Source organism: Protobothrops mucrosquamatus, unplaced genomic scaffold (genome assembly GCF_001527695.2).
Source record: "Protobothrops mucrosquamatus isolate PMUCROS unplaced genomic scaffold, P.Mucros_1.0 scaffold_155, whole genome shotgun sequence".
NCBI lineage: Eukaryota > Metazoa > Chordata > Lepidosauria > Squamata > Viperidae > Protobothrops > Protobothrops mucrosquamatus.
The window spans coordinates 742,603-762,694 of record NW_015386231.1 but is presented as its reverse complement, the minus strand read 5'-3'; the positions used below and the strand labels follow the sequence as shown (position 1 = coordinate 762,694).

The 20,092-nt window shown below is 42.9% G+C and overlaps 1 protein-coding gene across 1 annotated transcript in view; it reads right to left on the bottom strand.

The window, feature by feature from the left end:
- The window catches only part of AGAP2 (ArfGAP with GTPase domain, ankyrin repeat and PH domain 2), an 86,440-nt gene extending 66,582 nt beyond the window's left edge, over positions 1-19,858 (bottom strand). The window contains exon 1 of the mRNA XM_029284988.1: positions 18,085-19,858. Within this exon, the coding sequence (XP_029140821.1) occupies positions 18,085-19,858 (1,774 nt within the window). The remainder of the gene's footprint in view (positions 1-18,084) is intronic.
- Between the last annotated feature and the right edge of the window lie 234 nt (positions 19,859-20,092).

Here is a 20,092-nt window from a genome sequence, read left to right as displayed (position 1 = left end):
CTAGAAATCAATTCAAGTTGTTATTAATTAACATACTTAACTCAACATAGATTGACCTTTAGGTGGTTCTAGGAAAACTTCAGGTAACCTGAAAATGGTCAGGGTCACTTCATTAGTTGAGTTGTGAAATATACATGATTAGGCCAATGCTTAGATCCATGTAGTTCTTCAGTATTTTCATGTAGAACAACCTAAGGTTTTATTTTGATCTATACAACCCTAAATGATTTGAGCTTTCTGTATATGTGAAACTTCCTTCTCCTGTATATTTGCTCCAGTCTTTAAAATAGAAAACGTGTATATACACTACAAAGACAAATTTGCACCATGAGATGCTATAAATTGTTGCTTGGAATTATGAAAAAAAATTTAGATGGTATATCTATCCAATGATGAGGCACAGGCCAATTCTTACACCTCAGATGGACTGGTATTACTTATTTGGCATGATATACCGTAGTTACTATTGTAAATCACTTGTTATATTAATGTAAACCAGTGTAAGGTTATTAAATTATGCCATGTCCTTGGAATATATACAGTAGAGTTGACACTCTCCACTCCCCATACTCAATTCACACACAATTAAAGAAGTGCCCCAGGCCAGCCTTGACACATTCTTTCCACATGGTGGAAATCTTCTCAAATACTCATTTGAGTCAAGTTGGAACTTCTATCAATTTGCAAATCATATATTTACAAAACTAGATTAATCTAACAAGAATTTTCAGCTTCTGAAAATTGGGCGGGTTTTCTCTGTTAGAATATAAATTTAGGGCCAGCCTATGACTATTTTAAAGAAGAAATGTCTTACGTTGCTAGACATTTCTTTGAGCAGAAAAAAGCAACTGGGCACTCATTATGCATCTAAACACAGTACAGACATTTACTTACTTACTTACTTACTTACTTACTTACTTACTTAAAAGTTTTGCACAGCTGCCCATCTTAAAATAGCTCTGGTGGGCTCACAACAACAGTAAAACTATAAAAGCCATATAACAAAAACTAAAAACTGGCATCTCAACCAACCTCCCAGAATGCATCAACAATCCTCCCAGGGCTCCACCACTTGGCATGTCCTGGTAACTTTATTATTCTGCTGTATTTCACTGATGAGGTTTTCCCCTTTCTTTTGGCCCCAACCCAAGTGGGGACTCAAGGTATATGAGTCCTGTTGGGCTTTATATAGCCCAACTACCTTGGGGGGGCAGTCAGAGGCCTGGACTGCCTAGAACAGTGTTTCTTAACTTTGGCAGCTTGAAGTAGGGTGGACTTCAACTCCCAGAATTCCCCAGCTAGCAAAGGTGGCTGAGGAATTCTGGGAGCTGAAGTTCACATATCTTCAAGTTGCTAAGATTGAGAAACACTAGTCTAGAAGCTGAGGTAGAAGAGGTACCAGCTGTGTGGCGAGAACTTTTCACAATTACATAATTTTCTACCAACTCAAGGATGAATGGAAAGCACTAGAGGCAAAAGGACTATAGAAAAGCAGAGCTTTTGCAAAGTCATCTTTGAGGGCAGTTTGTTTTTATTTATCTATAAGTTCTTGACTTGAGACAGAGATGACTCATCATTCAGTAGCCAAAGGCTGTTCTTTTGAGGGGTCACAGTGAATGGGGAAAGTGATACTACGGTATATTGGTGGGGGACAAAGCTTCAAAGAAACACCTCTCCTATTTTTTAGGAGATGGTTTTATTTAAACAACCTAGAATGCTTCCATCAAGAAATAGCATCTCCACTGATTCTCAGCTAAATTCAACCGTCCAGTTTCTAAGCTCTGTACAAGAGACTGAAGGGTCTTCTCTGCATTGTAGCTTGTGGCTGACTTAAGACCTTCATTATAAAATGCCTGGCTGCAAATGCACATTCAAGCCCTCTCAGTGTGGTCTACCAACCCACCCACTGATTCATACTTTTCCCCCATTCACAAAGTGTTTCCCCCCCCCCATCTTAAATTTCTTCGATATCTCAACAACTTTGGCAGGCATTTTACTTTCCATTGATTTCCTATTGGCCAGATGTGTGATTGATGTCCTCCAGGAAGCATAAAGCCTTCTACAGTGTCCAGCACACAATGCCAACCAAGCCTACTTTGATTTGAACTCTGCCAAGAGGCTGCTGTATTTCTTTCCTATCTTGTAAACCAAGAGGTCAGGTGGGACCTAAGACAGCAAATTGCAAGATGGCTTGCCTGGCACGGTGCCTGCCTGCCACTCACGCTAATTGCAAGCAAGCAAAGGAACCAGCTTGGGGTGGGGCCAGATAAAATAAGAGCGAAGGGAGGTAAGAAGATACTTCCAATCAGGAGCCATTTCTTACATACCCTACAGATTTAAGGATTTCCAAGGAGCCTTCCCACATTTCTATAGAAGGACCCTGGGGGCCAACTGGCTGGTTCACAGAAAAGGTCATTCCAATTTGGGAACACAAAACCCAATGTTTAGCATGTGCACACAATGATCGTGGAAAAGTTAGTAAAAATCAGATAGTTTCAACTCCCCATCATCATCCGCAGCAGAACATCCAGATTCAGCCATAGTTTCATTCCATACAGCATTAACCTTGTGAACTCTCAAGCTTCCTCCTTCCATTATATATTCAAGATGGACAGTATTTAATATTTATTTGTTATGTATATATGTAGGGGTGTGGGTCTACTCTATACATATGTTGTATATAGTATGTTTAGGTGTGTGTCATGTATGTGTTTCACTTTGAGAGCGGGCAACTAGATTTCATTTTTGATGTGTGCTGTTGTGCCCACAGTAAAAAAAAATGACAATAAAGGTTATCTTATCTCTTATCTTATCACCCAAAAAAATCCAGAACAGTCTTTCTCTAGAGAGCACAATTAGCACAGAATCAATTACATGACGGGCGGGGAAGGGGATGGGACACTATTTAAACTCTGTAACTACGATTGGTCTATATATGTGATTTCCCTATGCATCATGCTGGCTGAGCATATTGACACTCGCTCATCTCAGATGAAATTTGGGCTGCTTTAAATGCATAGACTACGACAAAATAATAAAAATAAAGTGTACCTCTAGGCATATAGTGTACAGAAAGTCCTTTACCAGTCTTGTTCTTCTCATTGTTCTTTGAGATTCTTAACATCTGTTCCCCCCCCCAGCACTTATTTATGGTTATTTTGACTGACCACACAGATTACCACCCAACTTCATAGATTAGGGTATCCCTTCTGTATCTGTTTCCTTCTAACAGAATGCCAATATTCCCTCATTTGGCCTCCCATAACAGCCATAAAAACATCTACTAGCAAGAATACAAAATGCATCTCCTTTGAAAGTACAGCTGGCATGCTGCTGATAAATGGAGCCATTCTCCCTGCATGTGTGGCTAACCACAGAGACCCTCACAGACATTTCCCTCCATTCTGTGATGCTCTGAATACCGAATGGATTCTGTTCAGAAACACCCCAGGACTTTAATGGGGATGTGGAAATGATTTGATATTCACATTGCAATTACAGGATGCGAATGTTACGTCTTATAGAATTCAGCCTTCTCCTGACAAAGCATTTGTGAGCACATAGGCCTTTTATTAACTGGCACAATCTATGTGCTTGTATATGCAATTAACAGATCTACCCATCTAAGCTTAAAAGGCACCCTGGATTCTGCAAGGGGTATACTTACATCTTTGCAGATTTCATTTTGCTGCTGCTGCTGCTACTTAGGAAGCAAGAGAGATGTCTACCACACGTAAAGACAAATATGTTACCGCCACTGGAACTGCGATGAATGCAAAGCTTTGGCATTCACAAATAAGATCAGTAAATGAGAATTATGTGTAGCTCAGGGTTGAAATGCTCTCTGAGCATGGTGGTTTTCTTGCAGATGTTTCATTACCCAGCCTAGGTAACATCATTAGTGCTAGTGATATAACTAGCACTCTTGATGTTACCTGGGTTGGATAATGAAACGTCTGCAAGAAAACCACCAACCTTAGAGAGGACCAAGGACCCCACAAATAAGATCCCTCTTGTCTTATGGCTTAAGCTGTTATTTCACTATCTATAATTGGTGAAATTGAATCTGCTACTGTCTAAAGCCAGGAATGTGGCTGAACTACAGGCTACTTTCATGACTTCCCTAACCCAGAGGTCCTCAACCTTTTGGGCACCAGGGACTGGTTCCGTGGAGAAAGGTTTTTCTGCGCATCGGAGAGTGCGTGATTTTGTGTGCTGCTTGCATCCCACGGATGGGACTTTGCTTGTTTGTGCAGATCCTTTGCTGGCATACCGCGGCCCGGTACTGGTCCATGGACTGGGGGTTGGGGACCCCTGCCCTAGCCTACTTTTTTTGCCATCGTGAAGACCAGAGTCTAACTTTTGTAATCAAAGTCACATCCACATCCTGAGCTTGTTCTAAATTCTAGTGTATGATTTACTGCTTTCATCTCTCAGAAACGGAATCGATGCTGTTTGATGTAATACGCCAATAAAACTGTCAGATAAATGTAGCTGAATTGGGCCATTAACAAACTCCACTGGAAGCAATAGCAATAATTTGCCGGAGATTTAATTGTTGAAATGGGGCATAGAGGGGGCATATGCACTACCTATAAGCAAGGAGATCGTACTTTGAAACTCTGGGGAGGGGGAATGTTGGTAAAGGAGAAACCATTCAAGAGTTACTTGCAAGTGTCAGCTCTTTAGAAATTAAACCTCATACAAATCACCACCAGTTTAAAAACATCTTCGCTGTCGGATTTACAAGACGGATAGATTCTCATGAGATTCCTCGGACCCCAAAGGATATAGCTTATTCCTGAACAGAAGTCAAGAGTCAATATCTTCTTCCAAAACACGTCAAGATGATAATCTTGGAGGAAAGAGGCAGAGACAACAGTTGCTTAAAAGAACCTCTAAGCCCGGGGAACAGAAAAAGTGTGAGAAACCTAAGAAAAACTCCTCCCTAAGAAGGAAAGCTCAGGTCACACTTTCAGGATTCTGTTGCTACAACTTATATGAGTACATGTGGTCCCTGCTTACCAGCCACTCGTTCAGTGAAGTTACGACTGTGCTGAATGACTAATATTTACGACCGGTCTTTAAGATTCCAGCCATCACAGTGTCCCCGTAGTCATGGGATCATGTTCTTGGTGTTCGGCAACCAAGTCACAATTACAATGCCACAGCATCTTCCAGTCACATGATCACCATTTCTGGCTTTCCCTGTTGGCTTCTGACTATGCACGATCAATGGGGAAACCACGAGGAGGCTCCTAAATGGCGATCATATAATGTCATTCTTAACAACATTGTGGTAGTTGCTATCAACACCAAACAGATGTGCTGGAAGTGCTGTAGCCAAGCAGTGTGGGTCATATGTCATGCTTTATGACTACTGTATGTTGCTTAGTGACAAAAATTCCAGCCCCATTTGTGATCTTTAACCAAGGACTACCTGTAAAGTATTGTTCCAGTCAGATTTTCAGGGTCTATTCCTACTTGGTGTACCCTGAAGGGCTGATACCTCCTTCAGGGGGGTTATTTCACTACTTGAGATATAGTGTATTCTCAATTCATGGTTGTTGTTGCTATTATTATTATAAAATAGTACTACAGCCTACTGCAAACTTTTCACACAGAAAAAAAGTTTCACTCACAGTACCAGGTTCGAAGCAACACACGTGCAACAATTATCTGCACACAACTATTCCCTATCCCTTCACATTCCCCAAATTGAAAAGCTCCAGGATTTCTGAGTGAGAAAGGGCTGCTCTCCACACTAAATATGACTTTGCCTTGCACTGACTGTTGGCTACTTTGATTTTTGTAAAAAGAAAAAAGAAAAAGTGGGATTAACAGCATTCTGAATGAAAAATGAATGAGATTTTGATGCACATTTTCGTATCGTAACTCTTAATTTGTATTGCACTATTCCTGAAAAAAAAAAGCCTGACATGGTGCATAGATGCAAAAAATAAACCAATAGCCAATTATCAATTCAGCAATAACAGGATTATAGTAAAATAGGCTACTGTGTAACAATTGAAAAAATAATAATAAAGGGCTGCATTTAGTTGTACAATTAAATAAAAATCAGTCTGAAACGTGCCTTTCAGGCAAACAAATGATCCAAAGTCCAGCTCTCTGGTCAACAATTATATTCCCGAGAAGGCTAATTTAGGAAGAGAACAACAACCACAGCAACAACAAAAGCTTCACCCATCAGACATGCCAGGAACCGCTTCCAACATTTTTGATGGCTCTAGAAAGCACTTTCTCTGCATCTCCAATTTGGCAAATGCAAGAAGAGACAAAGCAAGACAGAATATTGCAGATTGGCTCCAAGATTTTCTAGTTGCTGAACTTTGCTCTTGTCTCCTTTTGATCCACCTACCATCTTCTGAGTCATCCACCTAAATGAAATTGTTGTATGTCCTGGCTGTATGTCACGGCTATATTCATTTAGGTTATATTCTAACATGATAAATAATTGTTACGAGTCAGTCAGTTGCTTCACATTCTCATCCTTTTATAGAAAATAAAACAAATGTAGTTTTTTTTTTAAATTCTCATTTTGGAAAGAAGGATAAAATCTCCCTTACTACCTTAACATTTAAGGAGGTAGATTCCAAGATAGACTGAGGGAAATAATGTTTTCGGTACAGGAGTTGCAGCTGGTAAACTGTACAATTGGTAGAACATACATTGTGTTGAAACAACTTCCCCATTGTTTCCACAGATAAAGCAGATTTTGTTTTGATGAGTTCCCACAGTACAACTAACCAAACAGCAAAACTGCTTTATTACAGGGAAACTAGATTTAAATTATGTACAGATTTCTGGAAGAGCGTATAACTGAAAAAGATAAGGCTTACTGTACATCCAAGTAAACCTGAACAGGAGTTGACTGCTTAATAGCTATTCTCTTGCCATACATATTTAATCCTGGGAATGTGAAATCTGCAAGTTATTGGAAGGCAGAAGGATTAGGGATTTCAACTGCAAAATGCTTAGCCTTTGAACCAAATTCCTGAAAAGAACTGGTTCTTGGATTTCTTAAGAAATTCTATAATAATTAACCTTCAAACTTGTTATAATTTTGCAACATAGATATCGGTATTCGTGGCAGATGAAAATGATTTAAAAACTGGGATTATTAAGAAACCAAGTGGAGAACAGTCTTTTAGAAAGTTGGCTATTTCTTGGCTATCGAATACCGGCCTGCTTCTTTCACACAAGAGGGGGAAAAAAACAATAAAACCAGCATATTACTTCACTATGTGAGTTTTTTCCTTGAAGCCTTCTCTAGCTGCATTGCTAGAAACAGTAGTTTGAAGTAGGAAATATCTAAAAAGTCTTCAATATTCAGAAAAATCTACTCATTTGATAAAACCCACACTCAACTTTCTCCATATATATGGCCATTTAGCGATCTCACCACCAAAGAATAATTGGGTCACCGGAAGTTGCTCACATGTGCTTTAATGACATCTCCCAACAACTACGGTAGACTATTGCAACAAGTATCTAATGAACTGTTATGAAAGCTACCATTTCCTAAAACCTGGAACAAAACAGATACATCTGATTGCGATTTCTTTTCTTTAGAATCACAAACACCTCACCAAAAGGAAACCTGATAGTCTGGTAAAGACTAATCCATTTCACACATGAGCCTGATGAATTACATTTTACTTTAGCCCAGCGGTTCTCAACCTATGGGTCGCGACCCCATTTGGGGTCGATCGACCATTTCACGGGGGTCGCCAAGCAAGGCTGTCCGCCATTTTTTTGTCCGCCATTTTTTTCCCCTTTTCTGGCGGGTGCCTTACCTCCCTTGGGCTGGGCCAGCTGGTGGTCGGCCTGCTCCGTCTCTGCCACTTGCCAGCTACGCCTCGGCCGGTGCAGGGGGCGGAACCACGCATGCGCGGCGCTCCCAGGCAGGAAAAGTCCTCGACTTACGACCGGTTGGGTAGTCCTTGACTTACGACCGGTTTAGTCCTCGACTTATGACCGGTTTAGTCCTCGACTTACGACCGGTTGGGGGGGTTGCGGCATTAAAAAGGTTGAGAACCACTGCTTTAGCCCATACCTCATGGTCTACAATTTTCAGACTCTGCAGTCAGATGTCCATGAATTCTAGAAGTTGCATCCCGATACACCTAAAAATCACTAGTTTATATTATTGTTGTTGTTGCTGTTCAGTCGCTACGTCATGTCCAACTCTTTGCAACCTCATGAACCACATAGCAGGCCAGGCCCCTCTGTCCTCTACTGTCTCCCGGAGTTTGCCCAAATTTGTATTCATTGCATCAATGGCACTATGTAACCATCTCATCCTCTGCTGTCCCCTTCTCCTTTTGCCTTCAATCTTTTCCATCATCAGGGTCTTTATTACAGAACCTATTGTTTTTACACAAAAAAACCTACTAGGGTTAAAAGAAACAGAAGGGGGCTACATCAGCTCTCCAAAAAAGAAATGGGTAGCGGCAAAGTTGCTTGGTTCTAATCTTCACTCTCCAGATAACCTCCAGATGACCTTCAGGAAACAGTGGCAAAGACTCTGCCTTGAGTCCATGCCTCAGTTTTTCTCTACATGAAATGAGGCAGCAAACATATGAGACAATTTTTTAATAATCATGGTGAATCTTGGTAAATGGCTCAGTGATTCTTATACAAGAAATGATGCGCCCAGATCATTGTCTGGGGCTCTTAACAGCCTCCATTAATCCCAAGAAGCTTCTCTGGGGCGAAAGCTTCAGAAAGAATTGGCTGCCCTGACAAGAGAAAAACTGTCCCCAGGCTGACAGGTTTAAAGCAAAAAAACAAGGAACAGCAGCTGAAAAATTGTGGCGCCTTTCCTAAAACAGCAAGTATTTGGACACTGACTTTTCATCACAAAGGCAGGGTCGATACTTAAGCTCACAATTTCCATGAAATTCCCAGCAGCTGCACAGCTCTGGGATGAATCTGGCTGCAATAGTCCAGCATCGTGATTAATCCCAGCTTGGCTAGTAATGGTCCTATATAGGCTCTTTTGCACTTCAATTGACTTTTCTTTAAATCCTTGCGATGTGTATGCAAAATGAAGAAGGCAAAAATATACCGTTCCCAGAAATGAAATTTCCTTTATTTGAATTTACAATATTTATATGTGGAGAAGCATGGGATGGGGAAAGAGGACAACATAAATAGCAATAGCACTTAGACTTATATACCACCCCATTGTGTTTTACAACATGCTCTGGGCAGTTTAGAGAGCCAGCCTATTGCCCCCAACAATCTGGGTCCTCATTTTACCAACCTCGGAAGGATGGAAGGCTGAGTCAACCTTCAACCCATCAGGATCAAATTCCAGGCTGTGGGCAGAGTTAGCCTGCAATACTGCACTTTAACCACTGCGCCACCAGGACTGCTGGTACTCTTCATCATGGAAAGCATCTCAAAGACCCTTACAATCATTAGCTCACCAAACTGAAGGTAGTTCACTGGAAGCTAAGTGGACGTCCTGCTTCTGCCTCCTACAGGTTGCAAAAACAGGAAGGGGGCATCTTAGCAAACACTTGATAGACCCTTATGTGGGAGACTGCATTGTGTTAGGTGAGTTACATGCCAATTCCTTGGGTTGTTGTTAGCCTCTTTTTCTCCCTCAACTGACTATCGATTATACTAAGTGCTGTCTAATGGAAACATTAAAATACAAAGTAATTTTCTCCAAAATGGAAAACAAGTTGCACAGGATGAACAACTCTTGCTGAAATGGGGTTCGTACATTTTGGTAGGCTGGGAGTGCCAAGCACAGAATCTGTACCAAAAATATTAGAAGTTGTTTTTTATAAGATATATAAAATAAATTTCTGGACAGTTTCAAACCCTACAAGAAACACATGGATAGTAGTAAGACTATCAGTTTTCCATCTATTGTTATGTATTAGATATTTAGGCTTCCAAACTCCACAAGACTCTAATCAGTTTGACATATATAAAACCTATAAAAACCTATAAAACCCAACAGATAGCATTACTTGGAAGGAACAACCACCAACCTCTCTCTCCCAGTAGTAGAGACCAAAAACAGACTGAAAGTACGGTCAGACCAAGCCAGGCCTTGGGAAAAGAGCCAAGTTTTCAATATGTTTTAAGTCAGTACGGTGGGCGTCATGACTTGGATTCATTACAATAGAAAAATGAGAATTTCCAATGTAATTCTACTCCCTTACTTTCACGATCAATTTTTAATCACAGCTTATCTCTTCTGCCAATTTTGTTTTCTCTAAAAAACCCTGGGAAGTATAATTCACTAAGGATGCTGAAAATTTGTAAGTAGGCAATCTTACCTGCCATCATAGATCTACAAGTTACAGTACAGGGTTTCAATGAAAGGAACAGCTTTTTTGACCATATTTAAATATGGCCATTTAAATATCATTTAAATATCACAAATATCATTTTAAAAGAGCATCCCAAATTCTTTCCTCTGTCAAGAAATAGCTCGGTATAGGTAGTCCTCAACTTACAACCACAATTCAGCCCCAAATTTATGTTGCTAAGGGAAACATTTGTTAAGTGAGTTTTGCCCCATTTTGCAACTTTTCTTGCCACATTTGTTAAGTAAATCGCTGCAGTTGTTAAGTCAGTAACACAGCTGTCAAATGAATATGGCTTTCCCCGTTGACCTTGCTTGTCAGAAGGTCGCAAAAGGTGATCACATGACATTCCCCGGGACACTGCAACCGTCATAAATGTGAACCAGTTGCCAAGCATCCGAATGTAAATCACATGACCATGGGAATGCTGCGATGGTCAGAAGTGTGAAAAATGGCCAAGTTACTTTTTTCAGTGCCATTGTGACTTTGGTCACTAAATGAACTGTTGTAAGTTACCTGTATTCTGACAGCACTCTCCATTTTCTCTTAGTTGCTAGAGGATTGTGTTGTCAAAAAAAGCCAAATCAGAGAAAAATGATCCCATCCAAGAGGGAGAGGCAACCAGGTGTCCTTTAGATATTTTTTAGATATCAACTCCTGTTAGACTTGGCTAATGGCAAGAACCTTTGTAAAAATTATGGACCCAAACTGAACAATAAAAGACTGCCCAGGCCTGCTTTAAGAGCAGGATCAGCATTTTCCGTTAGCCTTTCCATCTTAGAGCAAAAGCTGTTATTATGAACATTCACAAAATCTATACTTCTTTTTGGCAAGATGTCCGGGTGGAATAGTACCTTGATCATGCAAATTTCAACACTGTCAGCTTTTCTTCCACCTCTTACCTGATGAGGTGAGATGAAGATCCTGAAAGGTGGGGGTTTTTTGTGTGTGTGTGACTTCCGTTTTGTTAATAAAGGTCAAATTATAATTTGTGATAGATTTTACTTTCTTTGTTGGCAGGACCAGATGTGCAGGAATGTTTCATGCTACCAGTGGAGTGGGAACAGGGGTTTGCCTTAGTTCATCAGAGAGGAGCAATAATTCTGTTTCTTACAATATACCCTTTAATCCAACTTTCCAATTCAATTAACATCTCACTTCTGAGAGCAATTGGACTAGCAGCTCCTCTGTCTCTATCCCTCCATCCTTCCTACAGTGAGAACAAAGCCAGAAGCAAATCTAAATATATACAGGACAAGGAGCTGTCCATCCCATAATCCAGTTTTTTGAAGGCAGAAGGTACAAGAGAGAAAGCACTTTTGTGAGTGGGGCAATGCTTTGCCACGGCTGGTAGTCACGGCATGACATAGTCATGTCCCTAGTCCTCTGTCTGTTGTGATTCTTGTCTCTCCTGGCTCTTCTGGGGGGGGGTGGGGGGGTCCCAGAAGGTGTGTGAGAGTTTGGATCAAAAAGGTGGTCTTGAGTAAACAGAGGAGGTAGTGCCTGAACACATGAAAGAGGCAGTAATTCACTCTCTTCTTAAGAGGCCCTCTGTTGATTTTTATTTATTTGAATATATTGCACAATCTCTAGCCCAGTGATGGCGAACCTTTTAGAGACCGAGTGCCCAAACCGCAACCCAAAACCCACTTATTTATCGCAAAGTGCCAGGGCCGCATCAGCATTGTGGTACCCTCGGGGGGGGGCAGAGAGGTGCCTCTGAGTGCCGCCTCTGGCACGCAAAAACTGGGGGGGCGCAAAAATGGGCCACCGTGCTGCAAGGCGCGAAAACGGGTGCTGCTGCACCGCGGGGTGCAGATACAAGGCGCTGCACCACGCAAGAATGAGGCAGGGCTAGTATCACGCAGGCACTAGCCCCACCCCATTTGCAGTGTGTGCGTGCTCGCAGCCCCGTGCGTGCATGCACGCATGTAAAATGCTTCCCCCTCCCTTTTCTTCCAGTCCACCAATCGACAATGGTTGGTGACCTCTGCTCTACCATCTCTACTCGAGCTTGCTAGTCGGCTGCTTCACCTTCTGTGTGCTGAGCAGGGCTCCTGGTCCAGGTGGCGGTGGTGGCCTGATGGTGGTGGCCTGATAGCAGGAGGGCTCCTGCTACTGGTGGCGGTGGCACGCGTGCCAACAGAGAGGGCTCTGAGTGCCACCTCTGGCACGCGTGCCATAGGTTCACCACAACTGGTCTAGCCTCTCTAAGGGAAGGTTATGGAGATCACAGGTGGTATACAACTACCCAGTAAAGCACCCAAGAGGAAGCAGGTTATCTGGATTATTTTCAGATCTGGGTATAGGATGGAAACAACATTGGTGGAATCATTGGATGATTTTTGTCGTGATACGGATGAAAATAGTGCTTCTGTCCTGGCCATTTGACATCTCTCAGCAGCCTTTGACACCAGCCACTAGGTTCGCCTTCTGGCCACTTTTAGGACTTGGGGACTGGAAGTACTATGCAACTTGGTTCTGCCTTCAACGGGCAGTTCTAGTTGTTGGCGAAGAATGATGGGAGGGATCAGTCACGTGGTTACTCACTTATTTGTTATCATAAGACTTGCTCTTTTCTCCTTTGCTTTTCAACATTCACAGTATATGATGTCACTGAGGAAGATCAATATGCTGATGACACTCAGCTTTATCTTGCTTTGCTATGCCAGACTGAAGGTGTCTAGGATCTAAACAGTGAAATGAGCAGGTTGGATTCCTCCCTCCAAATATGTGGTAGCAATGTTATAATGGAATGTGAGAATGACCTTGGCTTTTGTGGGGGGATGCTGCCTAGAGGATGATCAGATAAAAGGAGGAGGTGCCCACAACTGAGTAACCGGGCAGAGAAAGGAACTTAGAAAAGCTCTACGTTTTACCCACTAATCAGGTGGTAAAAAGAAACAGTGGGAGATTTGTACTTTCAGGCTTGAAAGCTAATGTAGCCTTATAATAAAGTAGAATTAGCTTATCTTGTCACGTTTCCTGTCTGGTCTACTTGGGAGGCTGACAATTGTAAGGCTCAGTTTTGGAAAATGATTTACATTAGAATGAAACACATTTGAAAAATCAAATGTCCATTTTGACCTGTCATATTGTTATTAAATTTTACTAAAACATTATATGCTTTCAAAGGATACTGAACTAGCTTTGTATATGTTAATTGCCAAGTAATATTAAATGCTTCTTGCTGGAAAAGCTATTTGATTCCCTCCTTGGAAAAATGGTTAACCAATTTATAGGAACATGCTTTGATGTCCAAAATATCTTAAAAGTAAATCTGTGGTAAAATTTTAATTCTAATTGAAAACCATCCCTGGACGATAACTTACTAGATGGAGCTGTACCTCAACCAAAATTTGAGCTTTTCTATGCATAAAAATCTAACTTCATGAGATATTCCAGTCTGAATAGATTAATTATTGCTTATAATTTCAGTCAGTGATTTACACTCTGTTCACCATGGTTCCTTATGTGCATTCTTTCCTTAAAGCTTAACCGTGTTTCCTAGATTTTTAAAGTAACACAACATTTTATAGTTTATAAATAATTAAAGCAATATCGGAGAACTCCATTATTTTCCAATTCTCTTCCCTTGTCCACTTATTTGTAGTTTATTAATTGTATCCTCTTTTATTATTATTATTATTATTATTATTATTATTATTATTATTATTATTATTATTATTATTATTATTATTATTATTATTTATTACATTTTTATACCTGCCCACTCCAAAAGATTCTGGGCGTCTACAAGTTCCAAATATATAATGAATATATTTTTTAAAAAACAGTTCTTCTTTTCATATGTTATTTCTTTTTTTATTCCTTCATTAAAACACTTCATTGAAAAAGCAGATATAGCTGGGACAAAACAGCCTGAAGCTGCTGTTTGTTCCTCCAGGTTCCTTGATGCTTGCGATTTTGTCTGTGTGATGAGACACTGGCCTTGAGGGAATATGCTCATAACCAGGCAGAATTCCTGAACTTCTGGCTATTGCTAAATGTGCAAGAGAAGCCATGGCCAGGGGATTTTATCAAGCTGTGCCAGACACAGAAATTCTAGCCCCATTTAGAATTAGACCCTTGCAGCAGTAATATATGCCCCAATCGTCTAGACTTGAGATGGGGAATTAAGGCCTTTTTATGACTTGTGGACTTCAACTGGCTCAGGAATTCTGGGAGTTGAAGTCCACAAGTCATAAAAGGGCCACAGTTCCCCACCCCTGCTAGACCATCTCAATCTTTGAAGACCTTTTAGAAGCTTCCATTGATCAGAATGCATCAGCCCAGTTGTTGGTAGATACATGCCACCATGAGCACATTATACCTCTCCTGCAGGTCCTGAGCTCTCTCCTTATTGGTTTCTATGTGCAATTCAATGTGCCAGTTTTAACCTTTAAAGCCTATGAAGGTGGTCCCAGAGCACCTGCAGGGACATCATCTCCAACCAATTTCAGCCCACCACAACCAGACATTCTGGGAGAAATTGTTTAGGACCCTCCAACTTTCATGAAGGAAATGAGATGGAGGTTTGTAGGTAGACCTTTTCTCCTCCCCACTCCCCCCCACAAAGAAATTTGCCCTGCTTGTAATCTGTTAGTTTTCTGCAAGTTATTAAAAACTGAGTTAGCAGTTTGAGGAAGGATACCCAAGCCAACACCAATGACTCAAATGGCTATCCACCAGATAACTAAACTTTAGTGTCCCCAATTCTAAGTTAATTGGCTACTCTGGTTGGGAATTATGGGAAATCACATTTGAGGGAACTAGGTAGCTTAACAGAATATTCCACATATAAAAGCTTGGATTGATTTAGCCCAATCCTTCTAGTCATCAGTTGATATGTTAGATGTTAATGTGGTCATTTTCAGAATTATACTTTGAAATCGAAAGCTAACCTGTTTCTTCCAGATGTTTTGCATTATCATTTCTAAATTCCACTGTCACTGCCCATGCTTGCCAGAGCTAATATAAACTGAAGTCCAAAATGCAGTCCAAAGGAATTGAAATCCAACCCTTGCTCTTTAATAAGGGAAAGTGACCATCAATGGATGCAAATATCTTCCTATATTACCTGCAAATACAGTAGCCTTCAACTTAACAACAGTTCATTTACTGACTGTTCAAAGTTACAATCGCATTGAAAAAAGTGACTGACCATTTTTCACACTTACGACCATGGCAGTATCCCCATGGTCACATGATCAAAATTCAGATGCTTGGCAACCGGTTCATATTTATGACGGTTGCAGTGTCCTGCGTCACGTGATCCGCTTTTGCCACCTTCTAACAAGCCAAGTCGATGGGGAATCCAGATTCACTTAACAGCCAGGTTACTAACTTAACAAAAGCAATGATTCACTTAACAACTGTGGCAAGAAAAATCGTCAAATGGGGCAAAATTCACTTAACAAACATTTCACTTTACAACAGAAATTTTTGGGCTCAATTTTTGGGTTCAAGGACTACCTATATTCATTTTTACTAGCACTGATGATGTTACCTAGTTAGGGTAATGAAACGTTTGCAAACAAAAAAAAACAACAAGCAAGTTCAAGCAAGGACCCCTCATATTCATTTTTTTTCATAGCAAATCTTGTACTGTGTTTCAGTTTTAAACCAATCGCAAACATGCATACAGGAAGTTGCTGTCCACCATGAATATCTTCATCTAGTATAATCTACTCCAGGGGTAGGCAACCTTGGCTCTTTTATGACTCGTGGACTTCAACTCCCAGAATTCCTGAGCCAGCTATGCTGGCTCAGGAATTCTGGGAGTTGAAGTCCACGAGTCATAAAAGAGCCAAGGTTGCCTACCCCTGATCTACTCCAATAGGGAGAAACTCTCTGGGAACTGAGAAGTCTTCTTCATCTCCAGGTATTCAATTTCTCTACCTGGAAATGCTGGAGACAGAATCTGGGACCTTCAGTATAGAAAGCATGGCTGTCTCCTGTTTAGCCATGCGTCCTTCCAAATGAATGAAAGAGCAGCAGGAAAAGATGGCAATTGGAGGATGTGACATAAGACGTAAAGAGCCTTGCAGAGGAATGGCCTCTTGCATAATGGAGACTTCTCCAAAAATAATGGGACAATGTACATTGAGCTTCACAACTATGAGAACTATGTTTCCCGCCTAGCCTAACAAGACAGCAGAGCACACCACCAAGAAGCTGTCAAATTTCAAATCAAGTTCCATATAGATTTTAATGCCCATATAATCATACAGAAGACTCATATGTTTCTGCTGGAAATCTCTACTACCAAACCACAGTGCATCACCATCGATACTTATATAACACAATATATAAATGTTCCTTTATTTGCTTGTTAATTAAGTTGAATGCCAGTAATTTCTCCCCAGTGTAACCTAGGACTTGGATTACACACTGACAGTCAAACACACTTTCTGGCACCTCCACGTAATCGTCATTTCTATAGATTTATGTTATATACATACACACCTCACACCCCATCTCATTTTCTCACACAATTCTCATGAAGCAGCTTGTAGTAATCATCATCTTAATAATGTGGTTCAACTCAGCAAGCGAGGGGACATTTGTTGCAGACATAAGACTCCATATTGTGCTTGCCACTTCTGCCCTGGCAAAATTTGAATCTGTTTGGCGTGGGGGGGGGAAAATATTCAGAAATAGCTTGCTAATGAAATCTATCCTTGGTAGAATGCTAAGATACAGAGCCGGATCCTAGATGGCTCCAGATTTTCTGATAAAGGGAAGATTTTTGAAAAAGAGAAGGTCATCTCCTTTAGAAAACTGTCAATTCTGGCTTGAGGAAATAAGACGCTGGTTTGCCTAAACAGAGCCCAGAAATTTGCTCCTGAAATTACCCACGGCTTCACTCCATCCTTTGTACCCCACACAGCCATTCCAAGCTGGGGGGTGAGGAGGAGCCTGAGATGACCTCTGCTACATGTGCTTGTCTAATATAGATTGACTCTGTACATAAAATCCTAAGAATCCTTCACATCATCTAGATATTCCCATCAAAGGGGCTAATAATATTTTTTCCCCAGTTTCTCACCGGGGGTGGGGGGGAGAGGAGATGACATGGAGATCGTCTGAAAGCCTCAGACTCAAAACTAATTCAGTTGCAATAGCATTCAGCTGGGAGCAAGAGATCCCTTCTAACCTCAACACTTTCCCAATGTGAGTATACACATATATTGGTGGCCATGATCTACTATCACCTTGGCAACAAGGCTAGGCTGCCCAGAATTTCTTTCTCAGAGAAACAGTAGGATCTTCTAATGGGAAATCTAATGGAGGATCAGGTAAGGCAAGAGGCTCTCCAGAGACTCTACAAAGGAATCTATTATTAATAATAGAGGGGAGGAAACCCTATGTTTCTACTACTGCAACTCTTTGCAAAAACAGCACACCAACCTGTTGCCTATGTTGAATTATGACACCCAGAATCCCCCGGTAGCTGGAATTCTGGGAATGGTAATCCTAACATCTTAGAAGGTATCACAGACGGAGGAAACCTGCCTACTCTTTCCTCTCCAATATTCCAAACCAAGATTTGGGTGTGTGTGTGTGTGTGTGTGTGTGGGTCTAACATCCCCCAAACACAACATTAAACATTCTGATCCTCAAGCCCTCTCCATTATTTAGCCTATATCATCTACACAACTCAAGCTCAGTAGATGTGAGGTCACACCCATCCCACACTTTCATCCAGAAAGCAGGGTCCAATACTTACTGGGTAATTCTCCCTTGGCCAGCTCAGCACTAAGCAGCTCTTTATGGCTTAGACTCCAGCCGGGCCCAGGGTGAGTGGGAGTGGAAGCTGGACTCTTGGTGAAGATGCCACTGATGAACTTGAGCATTTTTCGGTCACGGGTGGAGGCCCTTCCACCCTCCCGGCCTCTCTTCAGCCCTACGGCGGCTTCTGAGGAGCAAGAACCAGAGGAGGCTAAGCTGACTGGGCCATGGTTGAGGTCACTGTTGTCCAGAGTCTTGCTTTTGTTTTTGTGAGGGGACAGCTTTGCCCTGGACCCTCCTCGGGGGACAGTCTCCCCACTCCCTTTGACTGCCACCTTCATGCGGCCCTTGACTTCACTCTCCGGCCACGACAGGCGATTTGGGGTACCCCCTTTGTGGCTCCCTTTGCCGGCCTTTGGCTCTGTACCCACCTTAGCCCCCGTGGTGGTCACTGTTTTGAAAGGCTTATTTGTGGCCAAGCGGAGGCGGCGATTTCCAGCAGCGGGGTGAGGAGAGGAGGCTCCCGAGTGAGAGAAGGAAGAAACACCTACACGGCTCACGGTCATTTCCATGGTCCCAGGCTCAGAACCACCCCAGCTAGCATGACTGACCAACATCCGGCGTCCAGGGGCAGCAGCACTGGAGGAGCAACTGGCAGTGGTCGGAGCGGGGATTGGCAATTCATCTCCAGGGACCTCCAAGGTTTCCGTCAACCCAGCCTTGGAGGGGATCAGAGCCACTTCTGGTTTTGGCAGCACACTGGGCATGACTGGAACCAAAACGGCTTTGGGCTTTGGAGCTACAGCTGGAGCTGACGGGATAAAAGTGCCTTCAGGCTTAGAAAGGAGAGTGGAGGAGACTGAAGGGCCGACCATCACCGGTTTGGGAGGAGCAGATGAAAAGATAATGCCCACAGGTGGTTCTGGTTTTGGGGGGATGATGGGGGCTATAGAGGGAATTGTTGGCTCAGGTTTGGGTGGCAGAACCGGGGCTATGCATGGCATAGTTGCCTCACGCTGGAAGGGCACCACCGGCTCAGGTTTAGGAGCCAGAGGTGGAGCGACATAGGGGGCCACTGGCTGAGATTTGGAGGTCAGCGCCGTCTCGGGTTTGGGAGGCACTGCTGGTGCAACCGGCAGCACCAGTGGGTCAGGCTTGGGGGGCACAACCGGAGCCACTGAAGTTCCCAGCGCCTCAGACCTCGGCGTCATGGCTGGTGCATCCAAGCTGATGGTGGCTTTGGCCTTGGGGGCAGCTGTTGCTAATCCCAGATTTGGATCCCAAGGACTGTCTTGACTGCTGCTGCTGCTGCTGGGTGGGGTCCAGAGAGATCCAGCTCGCCCAGGGCCATCTGGGGATGGGGATGGGCCAGGCGTCTCAGGGCAGCCTGGCGACAACTGCAATAGGTAGTCAGGAGTGCTGGCGCTGCTGGTGCTGATCCAGAGCGCATCCTGCCGGTGGAAGGTGCGCTCTTGCCTCTTGATCTTGGCCACCTCCTCAGCTTCCTTGTGGCTCCTTAACCCGGAGGATTCGGCAACTGATGGAAAAGCCATAGGGCTGGAGGGGAGGCTGCTTGCTCTGCCCTCCGGCTGAGGAGCCCCATCATCATCAGCCCTTGCCTTCTCATCTTCTGGCGGTGGCTGCTGCTGCTGCTGAGGCTGCTGCTGCTGCTGCTGTTCCCCTTGCTGGAGCTGCTGAACGGATTCGAGCTTCACGAGGGTCAGGGAGATCAGGTAGGTCGTCCTCCGCTGCAGGGTTGCTCCTCTGCTCATGAGTGCCTGGGGGAACGGACGGCGGTGCCCACCACACCGTTAGCCAGCATCTGCCAGACCTTTCTCCTCTTGCTGCTGCTGCTGCTGCTACTGTTGCTGCTGCTGCTGCTGCTGCTGGTTGGGTGGTTGCCACCCCCTCTGGATGGCAGCGGATGCCAGCCGCCAGCTGGAACCCTAACACCTCCCCTGCTCTGTCCATGCACAAAGGGCAGCTCCGGAGGAATGCTGCAGCAG